Consider the following 18590-nt stretch of genomic DNA (forward strand, 5'->3'; position numbering starts at 1 on the left):
ATGAATCAAGAAAAAAAAAAAAAGAAAAAAAAAAAATTACTTAATTGTTGTATTAATAGATAGAATAATAATGCGTTGATATGACAGTCTCATTATAGTACCAACGACAGAAATGAGTATTCTTTATTTTAAAGGAGACTTTAGCTCCATTTCATAATTGATTTCTGTAAAAAATTTTGTATTTATTTTTAAAATATGAAATTGCACCAGCTTACAACTAAAGCGCAATAATTTTTTGTTATAATTTCATAACATCTTTTTTAACAATGATATTAAATGAATAACAAATTAACTTTATGATAATGTACTCTATGAACATAATAGAATTTTTTGAACAAATTATTCGAATTTGTGAATATAATTTTATATTCATTTGTGATAAGAATCTTTAATCACCGGTTTTAACATTCATTCACGATGATATATATTTTTTTACATAAACATAATAAACTAAACTTAGTTTCTAAATAATAGAATAATCGTAAAATTTTAATAACAAATAAACAATTTTTATAAAAATTTCATAAAAATTTAATTGAATACAATATAATTTGGAAACAAATGTTTTAAAATAAAATTTATTTACAAAAAAAAAAAAAATGATTGCAAATCATTTTTCGCTGTTTAAAAACAGACATATACGTTGGTAAAATCTTTCATCCGTCGTTGGCGTGTTATTAAAACATACAGAGAATAAAAAAATGTATTTATGTATAATAGATAAAAACCATAATGTTTTGACAATATGTTAGCTCGATATTACTACCTATTAATTATTACACGATTAACTGCTCTATAAGTAAACAATTGGTCGACTCATATTTTAAGTACACTTTTATTACCGGGATATAAGACATTATTTTCTGTCTTATTTTTAAGTAAGCGCAGAACAATATAAAATACTGGTTGTTTTATTATTATAATAATTATCAAGGTTAAAACTCTGTATTCGTCGTTTACTTGAACAAATTGAATCTACCTAATAAAATTTAGCATTTTTATGCTATTTGATATCGACTCTCATACTCTCTTTCATTCTCTCTATCATTCTTTCTCTCCCTCTCTCTCAATCTTTTTATCTCTGTACATTGATATTATTGTAAAAGTAAATGCTCTGTATCTCTCCTTCGATTATATTTTCAGTCTCTTTTGCAAATATGCATGCTGAACATTTCGAGCTTACCATTAGGCCGCTTCGAAATTCATGTTTCAAGGCGGAATTGCATTACACAATACCTCCGTGAAACTATTTTTAATTTAAAAAGAAAGAATAAAAAACAAAAAAAGAGAAAAGAAACATCATTTCTCATTCGCTTTATGCATCAAGCAATCAACTTCTAATTAGTTCTATAAGAATGTAGTCCCTTCACCCAGAACTAATGTATCGTGGACCATAATGTTTATAGTTTTGTTTTTACTTTTGTTGTTTCTTGATTATTTAATACATTCCAATTCCTTAAGCTTACAGATTTTATAAGCGTGGAATCTGAAAAAAAAATATTTTTATTATAATTTATATAATAAAAAATTTATTTATTTAAAATTATTATATTTACTATTATGAAGTAATATTATTATATTTTTATTTTAATAGCTTTACAATTTATTATAATATTATTATAATCACTTATAATCACTTATCTATTACTGAAATTTTTAAATAAAAAAAATTTCATACTTATAAAATTAATAAATACATTTATTGTGTTCAATGAACTTAATAAACAACTTACGGTATTGTTCATTGTGGTAATAATTCAGTGATCTCCTCTTAACAATTCCATTAACAAATTAAACGAGCTACCTTCCCCTTCAGCACGTTTCGCACTTAACAATTCTTTTCCTGCTTGGCATGTTCTTTGTAAATCTGGAATTCTCAATAATAATTCACCAAATTTAGCAGGCATCTCTGGATACCTTGCTATGGTATATTGTTGTAATGCTTGTAAAGCCTTCTCCTGAGATGCTCTAACTTTTTCAGGTTCCTTCAATTCACTTGTATCAGAGGTCAATAACACTATTACCTATATATGATAATTAAATATGATATTAATTTTAAAATCAATAATTTCGATATTCATAGAAGTAATAAAAAAAAGAAATAAATTACCTTCATTGCCACATATTCATACTGATCTACTCGAAGTCTTCGCAAATTATTAGTAAATGCAAGCATCCTCTCGATGCAGGTCGCCAAGCCAAGCTGTCTAGCCTGTTCTAATGTAATCGACTTGCCGAGAGACACTCTAATTTCACCAGGAGTGCTCATGCTCCGAAAACAACATGAAAAGAGCAATAACTCGCACCAGGAATTAATTAACAGACAAATCTGATCATCAATTGAAATGTTTTTAAATAACGGTAAACTCTTACACCATTTCACTATTTTATAGAGACGATGATCAGCGATGTTGCAGAGGTTCGATAAGAAATCAGGATGTTGAGTTGAATTACCATTTGTATTATTAATTTGAGAACTGCTACTAATGGGCGTAGCTCGTTGTTCATTACCGACGTTAGAAACATTAGAGCATGATCTCTCATCTCTTCTGTTATTGGGATTACCGTTTCCTGCGGTTCCATTGGAGGAACATTCAATATTTGAACTCGTATCATTTCCTGTTCCAGTTCCTCCACCACTTCCAACTCCCAATAACATTGCATCATTATTTCTAGTAGTATTTATTCCTCCACTTCCGGTCATACGATCATTATCATTGTAATGCCATAAATGCTCTACATCCATGATGTCTTGTAGAAGTTGTGGTACCACTTGCATTTTATGAGAGTGATTTGAATGATGTCTTGCCGGATAGTGATGTTCATTACCAGTTGGAGCTGGACTACAATTTCCTCCAGTAGCTAATTTATCGCTAGCTATGTTACTTGCAGGACTACCAACAAGGCTTGCTGGAAGAGTGTATGTACATTGGTAGGTACTTCTTCCACCCCTAGTGCGATCCTCCCTAATCGCCTCGAGCTTCATACCTATTAATATAATACAATACAGTACAATATAGTATTTTGAAAATATTTTGAGAAATATATTTATAAGTTCTTCTATTCTTTTATTGTCTTATTTAAAAAAAAAAGAATAAGAATCTTTGAAAATAAATTAAGATAATATGTAAACATAAAATATGATAAAATTTTTTTAAATTTTTTAATTATATTTAAAATCGATCTACAAATTTTATAATCAATTTCCTTTTATCTTACCCATATTGAGGCACTTATCAAATCGGCAGGCGGGGCATTTCTTCCTTGTAGCGACAGTAACGGGGCAGCCCGCGCCTCTAAGGCACACATAATTTTTCCGGTTTTGGACGGTGCGTTTGAAAAATCCCTTGCACGACTCGCATGAGAAGATTCCATAATGAAAACCACTAATCTTATCTCCGCAGATTGGACATGGGCTATTAATTAATTGTTGCCTAGTTGAAATACCAGACGGTGCTGACGGTATTCGACAATCTTCTTGATCGTCTGTAGCAACGTGTCCTTCAGGAGATAATTCAGAACCCGGTGCAGAGGAAGAATAGTGATGAGAAATGGCAGGCGAGGCTGTAGCCGGAAGATGAAGCGGACTTCCTTGAGCAACTTGATGTTGATGATGTTGCGGATGTCTTGGTTGCTGGACGGGTGAATGCGTGGGTGGACTGAGAGAGCCATAGCTGTAACAGCTGCTTGAGGCATCTGAATTGTTTCTTGAAAGCGAATGTGACAACGATAAAGATAATGAAGAAGTCGAATTGTTGAAGCTATGTCGCGATAAAGACAATGATGAAGATGGAACTGGACTTCCTGCCCCTAGAGCAGAATGACGAGCTGCATGAGGACTTTGCGTTGGTGAACTAAATACACTGTACGCGGAATGAATCGCTGAGTCTGGTGATGGTACCTGAAAAATTTTAAAAATATTAGCAATTATGATAATAACATTTCATAATTTATAATGTACTTACATATGAATTTTATTTATTATTATTTATAATTTTTAATTAATAATAACTTTATTTATTCCATGAAATCCTATCTCAGAAAATATATAAAAATATAAAACTGGTTTATGAAAATATATATAAACAAATTGTTTTAAAAATCATGAAAGAATGAATATGCTATAAAAAAGTTGTAAAATTTTTCAGATAAATAATGGAATAAATGTCTATAATATTAAGTAATTTTTTTATTTAGTTTCTATTTTTTTAAATATTATTATTTAAATTATTTTTTTATTATTTATTATCTATATTATTTAAATTATATTTAAATTATCATATTTTCGTTGTAAATAACACTTAGAAATATGAAATTAAAAATGAAAATATATTTAAATAATGAATTCTAAAATACATATCACTAAATCAATTATATTACCTGTGATCTTGTGTGGCTATGCTTTGTCAGATGATGTCTAGGATTTAAAACTGGACTATGATTTGGAGTTGAACTATTATAACCACCAAGTAATTTTCCTACAAGAAGAGGCAAATCGTTTTGTTGTGTTTGTTCAAGATTTTCAATGTTGCGTTGTTGTTGTTGTTGTATTTGATGACCATGAGTTAGAGGTAATCCTGTATCGTGAAAAGAACCAAATGTAAATCCAGGACTGGATCGAAAATCTGGTTCTGGTTTTATAGGAAATTTCTGCTCTATAGGCCCAGGACTCGCACCACATATTTGAACACCTTCCATTGATGTATCTTCATGTGTATCCTATAATAAAATTAATATAATGATCAAAGGATAATAAATAAATATATACAATTTTTTTTAAAAATAATCATATAGGTTAAGAAATTCCTAGAATTTTATAACGTTTTACAATTATTCTCAATATTTTTAGATTTATTAGGAAATTCACTTTTTTTGAAAAATCAAATCCTGAATTTTATCTCAAAGCAATAATCTGAGAATTAACAATTTTGTTTTATAAAACAAAACATTGATAAATTAGCAAGTTACCGACACATACTTGATTTGTAATTGTATTGGAAGACATTTCTTGGTCGGACAATTCTCCTTCCCATGACATAGGTCTCTCCGGTTGTTGTTGGGAAACGTCGTTCCCATCATAACAACCATTTGCATCTTCTACGTCCCCGTCACCGATTTTTTCACCACTCTGACTAATCGACACATCTCGCTTCTTCTTCGTGCGCAAATTTACCCCACGAAAGTCAATTTTGCTTATCTCGACATCGCTATCCTCAGCATCTTCGTCTGCTGTATTCTGGCTTAAAACATTAATACCGATACCGATGCTTTGCGTACCGGTATTGTTACCGATTCCCGTAGTAGACACGATGCTCGCATTTCCACAGCCTAGTACGGATCCACAGCTTGAAACTACGGACACTGTCACGCCATTCTGGCCGGTGAGATATTTGCATATACCCTTGCCTAAAAAAAAGATGATTGATTAAATCTCAAATTTAATTATTTGATTTATTTGATTTATATTTTAAAGTGGGAAAACTAATGATATTGTAAATAAAAGTAAAATAGATTTTTGAAATATAGCAAGCGTGCGATATCTAGTATGGAGGATGTTCTGTAGAGTAGAGAGTAGGAGAAACCGGGGCAAAGCGGAACGGTAAATATCGTTTTATGCAATGCTAGTAGTACTATGTTGTGAGACGTTCTAATAGATATGTTACGAAAGGAGAGCAGTCATTAGTGAAAAAAAGAAATTCTTAAATTATTTAAAATTTTAAAATTGAATAAATGAAACTAGTTATTTGTTTAATTTTTATTACAAAGAGTTAATTATTCTTGATATTTATCTCGAATAAAATATAGCATTATTATGTATGATACTATGAGTTAACATTGCATAATATTAGAACTTCAAATATTTCCATTGTTTTTCGGTAATATGAGATAATATTCGGGAAAATAATTATTTATTCCATGATATTATTGTTAAGTTCTAATTGCAGACAATATACTAATATTTACGTTTAGTTAACGCAAGCGAAATAATAATTATTAGAACATCGTTATATATCTTATTATAAATAAAAAAAAATCAAATAATTTCTGATCGTGAGAATTATTAAAACCATTAACTCTAATTCAGATTTAATCAGAAATAAAACATTAAAAGTTGCTCTCATCTTTCCTAACCTAATTCTTTTTATGCTTACGCTCTTAAAAATTATATAATATCTTAAAAGAAAAACATAGACTCTAGTGATATAAAACACAAAATTTAAATTATTTAAATGATATAATTACATATCACTGTAAAAAACTTTTTGATTAGACAATTATTAATAATATATTTAAACATAAGTGACCAACAATGAGGTTAAGTTTTCTCTAAAAATAAAAATCAAATAATAATATATACCTAAGAAATATAATTACATAAATCAATATGATATCCTAAATTTTTACTGAAAAGTTGATTATCTATCACTATAAAGAAACACTTTTAATACGGTATAAAAATCAATTGCATGATTAACCAAAGAATGTAAATACGAAACTTTGTAGAAAAACTGAATACACTGAAACGTGAAAGAAGTTTTTCTCAATATTTCGAAAGGAGAGATAATACAATAGAAAAGGATTACCATCGTGCATATCCTGATTGGGCGGCACGTTGATCGTTGTGACAGAGACATTTTTCCCCGTCTCGGAGGAGCGAGCCGCAGTGATCGTGCATCCACCGGGTGTCGAGGGACAGCAGCTGGTCGAGGTGGGCGAAGTGGTGGTCGCCAGGGAGGAGGAGGTAGAGGTAGTGCACGTAGAGGCAGAGACGGAGGCGGAGTTGTCTGACGCGGTGGAGCCGGTGGACGAGGAAGCCGCGGTGCAAGAGTTCGCCTTCCAAGACTGCGAGGCTGGCCACCAACCGGGGCCCGGTCCCGGACCCGGCCCTGGGCCTTCGCTGGGCCCGTTTTGCTCCGACATCCTCAGCTGGTCAATTCGCCGCACGCTCGTGACGCGACTCGGTGTGTCTGAACGATCGCGAAACCTTGCGGCATCCTGGAAAGAACCTCTCTCTGACTGCGCTAGCTACTTTTCCCGATATAATGCAATTTCTAATTTTCCATCCGATCTCATCGATTTTTCCCTATCGATCATTCGAGTTCGAACATTTGTCAGATTGTGCCTGTGAACAGAAAATTGGATATTTATGTATAATGTATAATGTATTTATGTGTATATAATATATAATATGTATTTATATGTATATACATATAATATTGTATAATGTATTTATGTATAAATCTATATTTTAATTATATATTTAGTTAAAAAAATTATAATAAATAACGAGTATATCAATATATCTACGTTTAGTATATAGCAAAAGTAAGATAAATTTGTAAAAAAAGAATTTTTAAAATGTTAATTCAATCAGTTAATTTTCAATCAGAAGAAAGTGCATCCAGGTGAGCCAAAAGCGTTTACTTGGACGTGTCTGGGAAACAGAGCCTGTAGAAGCGGTCACACACATCTAAGTTCCGCTAGTATGCACTGACGGCCGTCCCGCAAGGCCGGTCCACTTCCGGTCCCGGGGAGCCACCGATCGACCTTCGTGCGGAAACGCAAACGCGCCTCGTAGTTGTACCTTTTGTTTGTAACTGATCACGCAACACGATACAACACACCAGGCAAGGAAAAACCGGTACAAAATTGCGCTCTTTGTCCGTTACGTCTGCTCGATGCGTCAACACCGTTAATTATTTCCAGACGATAGTGTAACACTTAGCTTTACTACGTGTTCCAAAAGCGATAAAAATTTAACATTATCTACTCGGATTTTGCTTGAGAATTTGAAATTATTGTTTAAGAAAGACGTATCTTTTTTTATTTTTACGAAAATTTTTTTTAAAAATCACATAGTTATAAATATTATTAATTTGAAAATTATTTTAATATTTTATTCGTTAATTAAATAATATTAAGAGATGTATAACAAAATTATCGTTGGTCGTTAATAATCATTATGCAATGTAAAATTTCGATGGAAAACTCATCTTTACGCTGGTATACATTCGTGCAATGAAACATTGTTTCAACAGGATTTTGTTGAAAGGTATCGTTAGTATTGGAATAAGTTTCTTGCGAATGTAATAAATCTAAGAGTAAGAAAATGGGAAAAATTGAATTGTAAGAAGAAGAAGAAGAAGAAGCATTGCGCGGCTTCTTCTCTCGGAGGTTCGTAAAGGCCACGACGATGGTAGTTACAGACTATGGCTGCGACGCCGACGGTAAGGTCAAGGCCCTCTGCAACCGCCCTACCCAACTCCAATGTACCTTCGTGGTCACGTGACGCGATTCAAGGTCTTTTCTCCCTACTCTGACCGGCGCGCACCGACCACGCCACTGCCATCCACTACGATGCACCAAGATTGCTCTTTTTCGTATATTTGGACGAATGTAACCTTGCGACGTTTTACCTTTCTTGAAAACTTCGAAAAGATATTCGAATCATTCTCAATTCTCCATTCAGATTGATCAGATTCCAAGATTTTATTGTAACCTAACCTCTCAAATGAGAATTTTCTAATTTTTATTTATATATGTATATGTTTAATCTCAAAATTGATCGTAAGTAATTTATTTTAATTAATAATTGTATTTAAATTGATAAATGTAAATTATTATTATATTTGAAAGGATGATTCTCAAATATTGCAAATGACATTGCTTATAGATGACTTGCATAAAATTCAATGTCCAATGCAGTAAACATTTTACAACAAAAATTTTTAATTTAATATTACTAATAAAAAAAATGATTACATGTAACTTTAAATGTATCTTTATATACAATAAATTTTTAATTATGAATTTAACAATGTTGCTAAATTTGTAAATAAATAATTATGATATTAATATTTTATCCTCGAAAATTATTATTTTATAAAATTATCATCAATTAAATTTTTTCATTTTAATTTATAAACTTTGATTAATGATAAGTGATAAATTTGTAAATAAATAATTATGATATTAATATTTTATCCTCGAAAATTATTATTTTATAAAATTATCATCAATTAAATTTTTTTATTTTAATTTATAAACTTTGATTAATGATAAGTGATAAATTTGTAAATAAATAATTATGATTAATATTTTATCCTCGAAAATTATTATTTTATAAAATTATCATCAATTAAATTTTTTCATTTTAATTTATAAACTTTGATTAATGATAAGTGATAAATTTGTAAATAAATAATTATGATATTAATATTTTATCCTCGAAAATTATTATTTTATAAAATTATCATCAATTAAATTTTTTCATTTTAATTTATAAACTTTGATTAAAAATTTTGCAAAAATTTTGAGGAAGGATATTTATTATTTAGAAATTTTTTCAATCAATAACAATGTATATATATGTGTGTGTGTGTGTGGAAAATTGCAGGTCTTTGTTAAAATATACATTAGATTATCCTATCATGTGATATTACGTTCACATCTCGATAGGTGTAAGCATGGCAGGTGACGCGGAAGAGGGATCGATGACCTTAAGAGTACACGCTGGCTCTATTTTGAGCAGGTCGTATATACCATAGACCCCGATTAAGAAACGGAATGACCATGAAAGAAGTATGAAGAACTATGTTTATTTTCCTATTACGTTAACCTCGTCACTTGTCGACCAGACAAATAAAATATTAACCACGCGTCATGTTGTTAAGAAAATCGAAATTTTTATTTAAAGAGGTTTTGCCAACGACAATCATCGTTATTAATAGAAAAATATTTCTCTACGCTACGCGATAGAAAAAAAAAGAAGTTGAAATTTATTTTAAAAATATTGCAACTATTTCCGTATTTTATTAGAAAAAAAAAAGAAATAATATTTAATCGTGTTATTATACACGATAAATTATACAGTTGAAAAATTACAGCAAGCAATATGTTATTTTATTTTTGAAAAATTTTCGCGTAATTTTCAGCTGATCATTTAAATATCGAATTGGTCATTAATCATTCTTTCCAGCTTTCACAATTTCGCATTGGTTGGCTGTGAGAGGCAAATTTTAATTATCAAATAAAGTATGTTTCGTGGAAATGCATATCGACAACGTGAGAGGTTGTTCCTATCGGGAACGGTGTACACTTTCTAAAGCGATATTAACGAAGGATAAACGAGTGTAACGGACATTTGACTTCGATATAAAGTACCAACATAAGTTAATCACGTAAGTCACGAAGTTTATTCAATATAAATACTTTGCACAAATCAAATAAACTCAAACGAATGAAAATTCATGTAACAGAGAATAAATATATTTCTTTAAACAAAAATATATATATACACATTATTTTCATTTAATTTACATTTAATATATTTTTCTTATTGCATTTGGAAATAGAGAAATTCTTCGAGATCTTAAAAAAATCAATATATTAAATTAATAAAAAAATAAATTATTTAAATTTCAAAAATTTTCCTATTTCATATATAATGGATTTTCCTATTACTCTTACCGACCGATAATAACGCGCGATAATTGTACATTTACATGTACTGTCCGTTACACAATGATCATGTAAGGTATTTCATAGAAGCTTTCCTCGTCTCCACACTCGCGTTCCAAGTATAAAAAGTACTGGATTTGACGTGGAATCTCTCTCTCCCTCCCTCTCTACTTCTCTCTCTCTCTATTTCACTGGAAGCTAGGCGCGGGTTTTCCTTTCACCCGGGCCAGTGAGCTCGACAGGCCCAACTACGCATACGTTTAAATATCTCGTTGAATGTACATAGGTACACTTAACTTTACACATATTTTCTGATCACGCACATTTATAAATGCGCATTTTCTTCGATTGTAATTTTTAACATTAGATAGAATTTCTATATATACATATATTCTCACATATATAAATCAAATTAAAAAATAAAATGGCAAAAAAAAAAAAAAAGTCATTGAAGAAAATCGCGAATACGAATCTTTTTATTAGAATGATATTGCATTAAAGAGTTAATGCAATATTTATCATTTCAATATGTGAATACTACTTTATCCATTTTTTGGTGTAATTTGACCTTTATTTATTATGGTGACATTAAAAACACTTTTACAATTCAAATAATATAATCTGTATTTTTATAACTTCTTTATATATCTCGTATTCCTTCGATTGATTAGTGAAGTTGAAAATTGCTAAAGATACCATCGATGTTAAATAGCGATAAAAGTGAAACTGTTATCTATCCACTGTGTAATCGAATCTAAAAATAATATATTGCATTCGTTATTAAATCTTTGTAAATAATTTATTATTCGGTGTATTTTTATATATATATATATATATATATTTTATGATGTATATTTATTATAACAAATAAATAAAAAATTAATCGAAACTTACTTTTACGTTATTACTGTTGCATCACGTTCTAGATCATTGTCGAATGATAAAGCATAAGCGTGAAAAAAAATGGAAACGTCGCGACATCTAGATAAAACGTTAGAGATTACGTAAAAATACGAATAACGTTCATTTTTCATTTATCGGATACGATACCTCCTCGTATCCGAAGTTAGGTATATGAACATACCGATCGAGAATACTCTGGTCTGGTCTGGGTGTCAATTAAAATTATTATAGCCGGTCGAGAAGCATTTTTGAGCAACATCGAGAACCGGTTCGGTTCGGGATCGGCTGCAACAGCCAGCTACCGTCGTCTCGTATATACATTGCCGCATTTTGTTTTCGCTTGCCTCAATGAGATCGCGTCGAATTGGCTTTATGTTAGAAAAAATTATATTTGCGATAGAGAACAGTCGATAATAATGGCGTATAATAAAACTGGATAATTCTTTCGATAATTCGAATCGAACATAATGATTACACAAGATTTATTCAAAAACAAAATTTAATGAACGGATAGAACTACTATATTTAATTGCAATATAAATATAAAAAATTTTTATGGATAAATTTATGAATTTAATTAGTAATATCTTCTATATAAATAAATTTTATTCAATTAAAATAAAAAAAATATTTGATTTCTTTAATTTAATTTAATTTAATATTAGATTTGATATTTTTTTGAACAATAGAAGAGATTCTTTTAATTTTTTTCTATTAATTTTATAAATTAGAGATACGTGAGATGTGTATTTCAAAATATTTTAAACTCAAACAAAATCTATATAATTTTATATGCTATTTGCAATAAAAAACAAAATTTGTTGAGTGAAAATGATATTTTTCTGTTATTTCATTTGTTAATACTTTTCCATTATTCTTCCATTTTCAAATTTACATAAAAACCAATTAAATCTTACCTTGCATTCCTACTATAATTTTTAAAGAAATAATGTATTTCAACTTTTCCCTCTACACATAAATTTATTCATATCAATTAGTAACTAAATACATTTATAACGGCATGTCTGTTAAGTTGAAAATATATATGTATATATGATCATGCAGTACCATGCATGTTTTCATATGTACCAATCACCATATTGAATACATTAAAGAGTTTTCAGCGACCTCTGGAATGTAATATTCGCATATTTATAATTAATGCAGCAATTCTGGATTAAAACCTTGAATTAAACCAACATATGTGAAAGCAGTGCAAAATATTTCTTTTAAAACGAATATATATTTACAAACATATGACATGATTACAAACGTACATATATTTTCTTATACGTAGTATAAGTATATATATATATATATATATTCGCAATCTTCACACAATACTTTAAACACATACGAAAGAATGTTGATTCTTTCGTTCAAAAATTGTCGATGTATATTATATATTATCTAGCATGCGTATCTATTATTTATTATAACATCTATTATAAAAAAACTATTTCATGCATAAAAATATATTATTAATTGAGAATTTGAAATCATCAAGTAATAAACACTATAACTAGTGACATCTAGCGGCTGTGCGTGCACAATTATTACATCGAATAGATAGGAAACTAAATGTAACTAGATGTAGAATTGAAAAAAGTTTTGACTAAGTGGCGTAGTGGTTTAGAAAAATTAGTTTGAGAAAAGAAATAAGAGGAAGAAAAGAGGAAGATCGCTGTCGAGTAATAAATGTTGAGGTGCGGTCGGGCAAGTACGGGAAAGGTTCATCAATATTCATAAGTCGCACTAGGTCTATCCGTGTCTCAAGGATCCAGGGAGTTTCCAGTACACACTCTTTCTCTCTGTCTCTTTTTTTTCTTTTTCACATGCAGGGTGTGGGACTGTATATACGCAACGAAAGCCATTTATGCGACATAGAATTCTCTACGTAATGTGCACATATGCGCGCATACCTACTTATATTGCATTCTATATCTATATACATTGTCATATCGTATTACTGTTTTCGTGTTGCTGTATATGTATGCGGCAAAAATGCATTCAGATGTCTCTTTCTACATCAAGCCTGATAAAATAACAAAGTAAACAAGTCGAATAGTGTGTAATATTAATCGTGTATTCAAATATGAAAATATTTTTTTACAGATTATTTTTAATAAAATCATTTTCATCAATATTTTCACAAAAAATTTAAATAAAAGTTGTGTTCGTCTTATCATCATACCAACTTGATTCAAAATAAACATATTTATTGAAAATATTTTTGCGTTATTATATTATAAGTAAATAATTCAAAATTATTTCCTTATTCTTGTCATATTTATGATATAATTTTTGGTTAATTTTTTTTTTTATTTTACGAGATATTAAAAGATATTTATGAAATAAAATCATTTGTTCGTAATTTTTTTAATACACCTTGTATAGGTTAATGTTTTTCGCATTCGTTTACTTTTACATATATTATATGCATATTCGTATAATACATATATCATGACAGTACGTGTATGCATATGTAATGTATACACTCTGCGGTTATGATAAGATCGAGAAGAAGCTTGCGCAATCTCGAGTAGCGATTACCAGCAGTATCATGGACAAACCCGTCGCTGCCACTACTAATGGATTTTACCTGTGTGTATTATGTCTGTATTATCGAAATCTTGCCTTAAAAAAGTTAAGATACGAATAAGTTTGTAACAGAAATTAAACTTTTCAATAGTTTCGGAAATATTTCGAACAATAATCCTTTCAACTTGCAATACAATATTTTTGTCACATTTTAGAGGTTAGGTCAACTCGACACTTTTATTATTCGATATAAACTAGTATCATTAAAGTTTTTTTGATTTAATTTATTTTAATTTGAAAATGAAACGATAATACAAAATTTAAGGAAATATTTTTTTACTTTAAAAATTTATTATTTATAAATATATGTTGTTGAAAATCCACAATGATTTTCAAAGTAATTTGCGATGCTTTAAGGAAGACGTCAGATAAGAATTCATGATTCTGTAAAATTGTAGAAATTTATCATAAGTAAATGAACAATTCTTGCAGGTAATTATAATCAATTTCGTACGTTAATTTTATATTTTGTAATCTATTAAATAAAATTCATTTAACAAGTTAATACAAATTCCTAAATTTATTCAAATGCGATATAAACGTAATGCTTACGGATTTTTTTGAAAAGTTTATATAACATAAAATGTATCCATCCAAGAAAAATTTATAATATAATGTAATTATACAATAAGCACAATTTTGTATAATTTTTTTATAACATAAGTTAATATAAATATTTAGATATTTTCAGATTTTCATATTTTAATAATTATTATAATAAATGATTTCTGAAAATTATTTTTATTTTTTTTCTATTAAAATAGAATATTTCATTGATAATTTATAGATATTATCAATTGCAGATAACACGATAAATTTTAATTTCTTATAATTATAAAAAATTTCCTATAATTATTGATAAATAAAATTTTGTATTTCTCTCAAGAAGAATATTCGTAAAACCGAGTATTACATTTCTTATAAATATTTGTTAAGTACAATAAAAGCTTATCATTAACGTTTGAAATTATTTGTTAAAAAAATCATAATTAATACGATTGAATGATAAAGAAAAGTATTAATGCTTAATTTTGTGTCAATAGCATCATTACCGACTGTATTCATGTATACCGCTATAGGCTAATGCCCCATCCATTTGATCCCGTTTCCTTTTTTCTGTAACAGTCAGTCTCGAGCCAGCGATTTTCTCGTGCTCCTCTACTTCTATTCTACCCCCTCCCCTCCCCCTCTTCCTCCCCTCCCCATCGTTTTCATTTATATTTCTCGACTTATTCAGTTATTTCCATATTCCATCTAAACGATAAATCAAATAATATATTTTTTCTAAATCACTGTGAATTAACAATTATATATTATATTTTTTGAATTAAACAAAGTAGATTAAATTGAAAAATTTGATACAGATGAAAAAAACATGATATTAATTATTTATATAAAATATTATCATTGTAAATTATTTAGGTTTTGCACACAGATATAAATAAAACAGTGAAATAATTATAATATTTTAATTTGCAAATAATAATTTTTAAAAAGATATTTTATTAATTTGGACAATTTTTTATTATAAAATTTGTAATATAATATAAAATATAAAATATAAAATGAAAAAGGAAGATTAGAAGTAGATTAAAATAAGAAAAAGATGTTAAGATAAAAAAAAAACGTAAAAGAAACTGAATGATTGTCTAATTTAATCTATATCCTTTATCCTTACATCATTATATATATAGTTTCTAAATATCGAATTTTGATCTAATGATAAGTATGAAATTTCCATTAACGAACATTAATTAAAATCCAATATGAACTATAAGTAGAATGTCAGACTTTTGTTCGAAGTTCCTTGATCAAAGATAACTTGTTTACGTGTTAGAATTCGCATTCGACCTTCGATTTGATAACGTTAGGATAACGTTCCGATGAGAATGCATTTATCATCGCAAAGCGAATCGATTAAATCCATATAAGATTCATACAAGATTTCATATGATTATTCTTTCTAATATGAAAAAAAAAAAGAAAAAAAAAAATGAAATATTAAATTATATAATATTAAAACAAAAAATATATAAAATTTTCTATTTTATTATTCTTTCTATATTTATATATTTTTAAAATATTGCTTTTTATGTTTTATTTTTATAATTTTTCATAATTTTAAAAAATAATATCATAATATATAAAATACATAATTTGAATAAAAGTAAATTATTTTTGCACTTTCATTCATTGTTAATTCTATTAATCAAAATATAATTGGCAATTCTTTCTATTCACATATTATAAAATTCATTGTAATAAATATAAATCGAAAGGTATTATCCTTTAATATGAATATGTTAAATCACAATATGAAAATGTTAAATTTCAACAATGAATTAAAATAACTTCATAGATACGAAACGAGATAAGTTGTCTCCTTGGATTAACGGGTTCACTTGGAACATAAAACGTCCTTATGCAGCGCGTTACGAGAAAAAGAAGTGCACGCGCGATCGAAGAAAATTCCCAAGCACAAGAATCTCGCGTTGAGGAGCACTGATCTGCAGTGTATATCGTGTATTACCTATAGTGGGGATGGAGGTGAAGAGTGTAAGAGGAGAGTATGGAGGGGCTCAAGGCCGGTCACGCTGTCAAGCCAGAAAGCCTGCGCGCCGAAATATCAACATGATTGTCCAAGTCGGTTAGCCTCGCTTGCTGCTCCGATTACCTCGCTCGTTCGTAGACACGCGGCTATATCACGTTCTCGTTCTCATCGCGTTCCCAACACGAAAGTCGCGTAATCATAAAAAATTTGTGTCAACTTCTTTCTCTTGAATCAATAAATTGATACATGAAGATATGAAAAAAGGGCGGACAGAAGTGAAAAAAACGACGAAGTTTAAATTGTGAAGCCAGACAGAGAAAAGGAAGAAAATCGACTTTTGGACAGGTGGTACGAACACGGAGGCTGACAGCTGATAGTTCGTGACTCTTGTATCGAGGGAAGTTACGAAACTCGTTACCACGAGAAAGGCTATGACACGGTCTTGCAGGAAAGAAGCGGAATATGTCGGTGTATGAGAACGTATGTGTGCGAGTGCCTTCGCGGCTCGCAGCCGAGAAAGAGAAAGAGGAAAAGGACGTAAAGAGACAAAAGGGAGAGACGCCAAAAGGAAGAAACAGAGAAAGAAAAAGAAAGAGAAAGATCGGTGATCAATCGGCGATTAATCGATCTGCGATTGAAATTCATCGCAGCGATTCGATATCAGAGTATCGAGAGTCTCTGGATAAAGCTAGGCTGATAAAGTTAAAACGATTTTCTATCGATGAGAACACATTCGCGACGAAAAAAAATCAAGCAAAGAATGAGATGAGAAAAGGGGGGAAGAAAGAGAGAAGAAAAGAAACGAGAGAAAAAGAACGATGAAAGGAAAGGGGATAACGAGGAGGAGGAGGGAGTCGAGGGGTCATCGGGAAACATAACCTCTGTACGCGCAACGTTCGAATAGCCGACTAAACAATTTTCGATTTTACCTTTGCTTCCATACACTTCCGTGTATCGCGTTTCCTTACCTTATGTTTCGTGCAACTCGACAACCGCAACGAGGATTGTCCAAAGCATTCGGGTTGAAAGGCAGCGTCTGGGACACGACAATCTTGACAGTTTTCCACAATGATGTATAGCTCGGCTGGTACAGTTTTTTCGGCTAGCACATGAGGACAGATAGGCCGATAGATCACACAACACTACTACCGACACTTTCGATATACGACACTATGGTAGATGTGCAATCGGGCGTCTTCGGACGAAGTAACAGGCAACCGAAAGAGCTTGGCACACCTTCGCGTCACGTTACAACGAGTTACAACGAGCCACGGGCAGCTACAGGCACGGGCTACCTCGGACTCTCCGTCTCCGTCTCCGCTGTTGACTGGTGGCTACGACTACCTCACACCACAAGCTCGTCTCGTACCTGTGTCTCTCTTTCTCTCTTTTTCTCTTTCTATGCTCGTGTTCAGAGCCAGTGCCAATAGTACAGTGCATCACCACCAGATGGACGACGTTGTCGCGCGTCGATGTACTATAATATAGCGATTCTTCATGAAATTGATTTGAAATGATACTCGAAAAACGTTCATAAAACGAAAGAAACTTTAAAAATTATTTCATTCGCATTTCATTGATTATTTTAATTAATGGATTCATTAAGATATCTTATATTATAAAATAAATTAATACAACAATAAATGAAATGAAATGTCATAATTCGATATTTTTCAAATAAAGATAAAATTATATTCCTTTATATAATAAACATTTAATGTATTTAAAAATTTATAAATATTATAATGATTGATGAAATAAAATATTTAATTAAAAAACAAGTTAAATGAATAGTATATTGCTGCAAAAAAAATTAATTATTAAATAATGAATAAAAAACTGTACGTTAATTAAATGTTAATAACAATTTTTCCTATTAAAATATACTTTTTTAAGCATTTTATTATCATTAACGTGTGTAGTAACTAAAAATATAAAAAATAATTAAAAAATATTTTTAATTATTGATACTAATATTAATAATAATTAATAAATAACCTATTTAATTAACAATGATAGATTGATGAGATTGATATTTTTTATTTACCTTTCAAGATATTTTATGAAATATTTG

The 18590-nt window shown here is 29.7% G+C and overlaps 1 protein-coding gene across 2 annotated transcripts; it reads right to left on the bottom strand.

Moving 5' to 3' along the window:
- Nucleotides 1-550: 550 nt before the first annotated feature.
- Nucleotides 551-18130, bottom strand: LOC413474 (nuclear hormone receptor FTZ-F1 beta). Of its 2 annotated transcripts, none has more exons than XM_396918.7 (8): nucleotides 17485-18130; nucleotides 6585-7123; nucleotides 4979-5406; nucleotides 4381-4719; nucleotides 3220-3901; nucleotides 2111-2988; nucleotides 1734-2024; nucleotides 551-1486 (listed from the first exon to the last, which is right to left on the bottom strand). In XM_396918.7, exons 2-7 carry the CDS (start codon nucleotides 6919-6921, stop codon nucleotides 1758-1760), a joined length of 2931 nt encoding a protein of 976 aa, XP_396918.4. In that variant the 5' UTR covers nucleotides 6922-7123; nucleotides 17485-18130; the 3' UTR covers nucleotides 551-1486; nucleotides 1734-1757. The 2 variants fall into 2 exon arrangements, with proteins under 2 accessions (XP_396918.4, XP_006570952.1); XM_006570889.3 differs by lacking the exon at nucleotides 17485-18130 and adding an exon at nucleotides 7426-7754.
- Nucleotides 18131-18590: the final 460 nt, after the last annotated feature.

Source organism: Apis mellifera, linkage group LG6, assembly GCF_003254395.2.
Source record: "Apis mellifera strain DH4 linkage group LG6, Amel_HAv3.1, whole genome shotgun sequence".
Taxonomy (NCBI): Eukaryota; Metazoa; Arthropoda; class Insecta; order Hymenoptera; family Apidae; genus Apis; species Apis mellifera.

What these genes read in the sequence shown, in the direction of transcription:
- LOC413474 (XM_396918.7), bottom strand. Translation starts at nt 6,921, where the DNA reads ATGTCGGAGCAAAACGGGCCCAGCGAAGGCCCAGGGCCGGGTCCGGGA. An exon ending in CAATCAGGATATGCACGATG is followed by an intron (nt 5,407 to 6,584) that starts GTAATCCTTTTC and finishes TCTTTTTTTTAG; the next exon opens with GCAAGGGTATATGCAAATAT. An exon ending in CCAATACAATTACAAATCAA is followed by an intron (nt 4,720 to 4,978) that starts GTATGTGTCGGT and finishes ATTTTATTATAG; the next exon opens with GATACACATGAAGATACATC.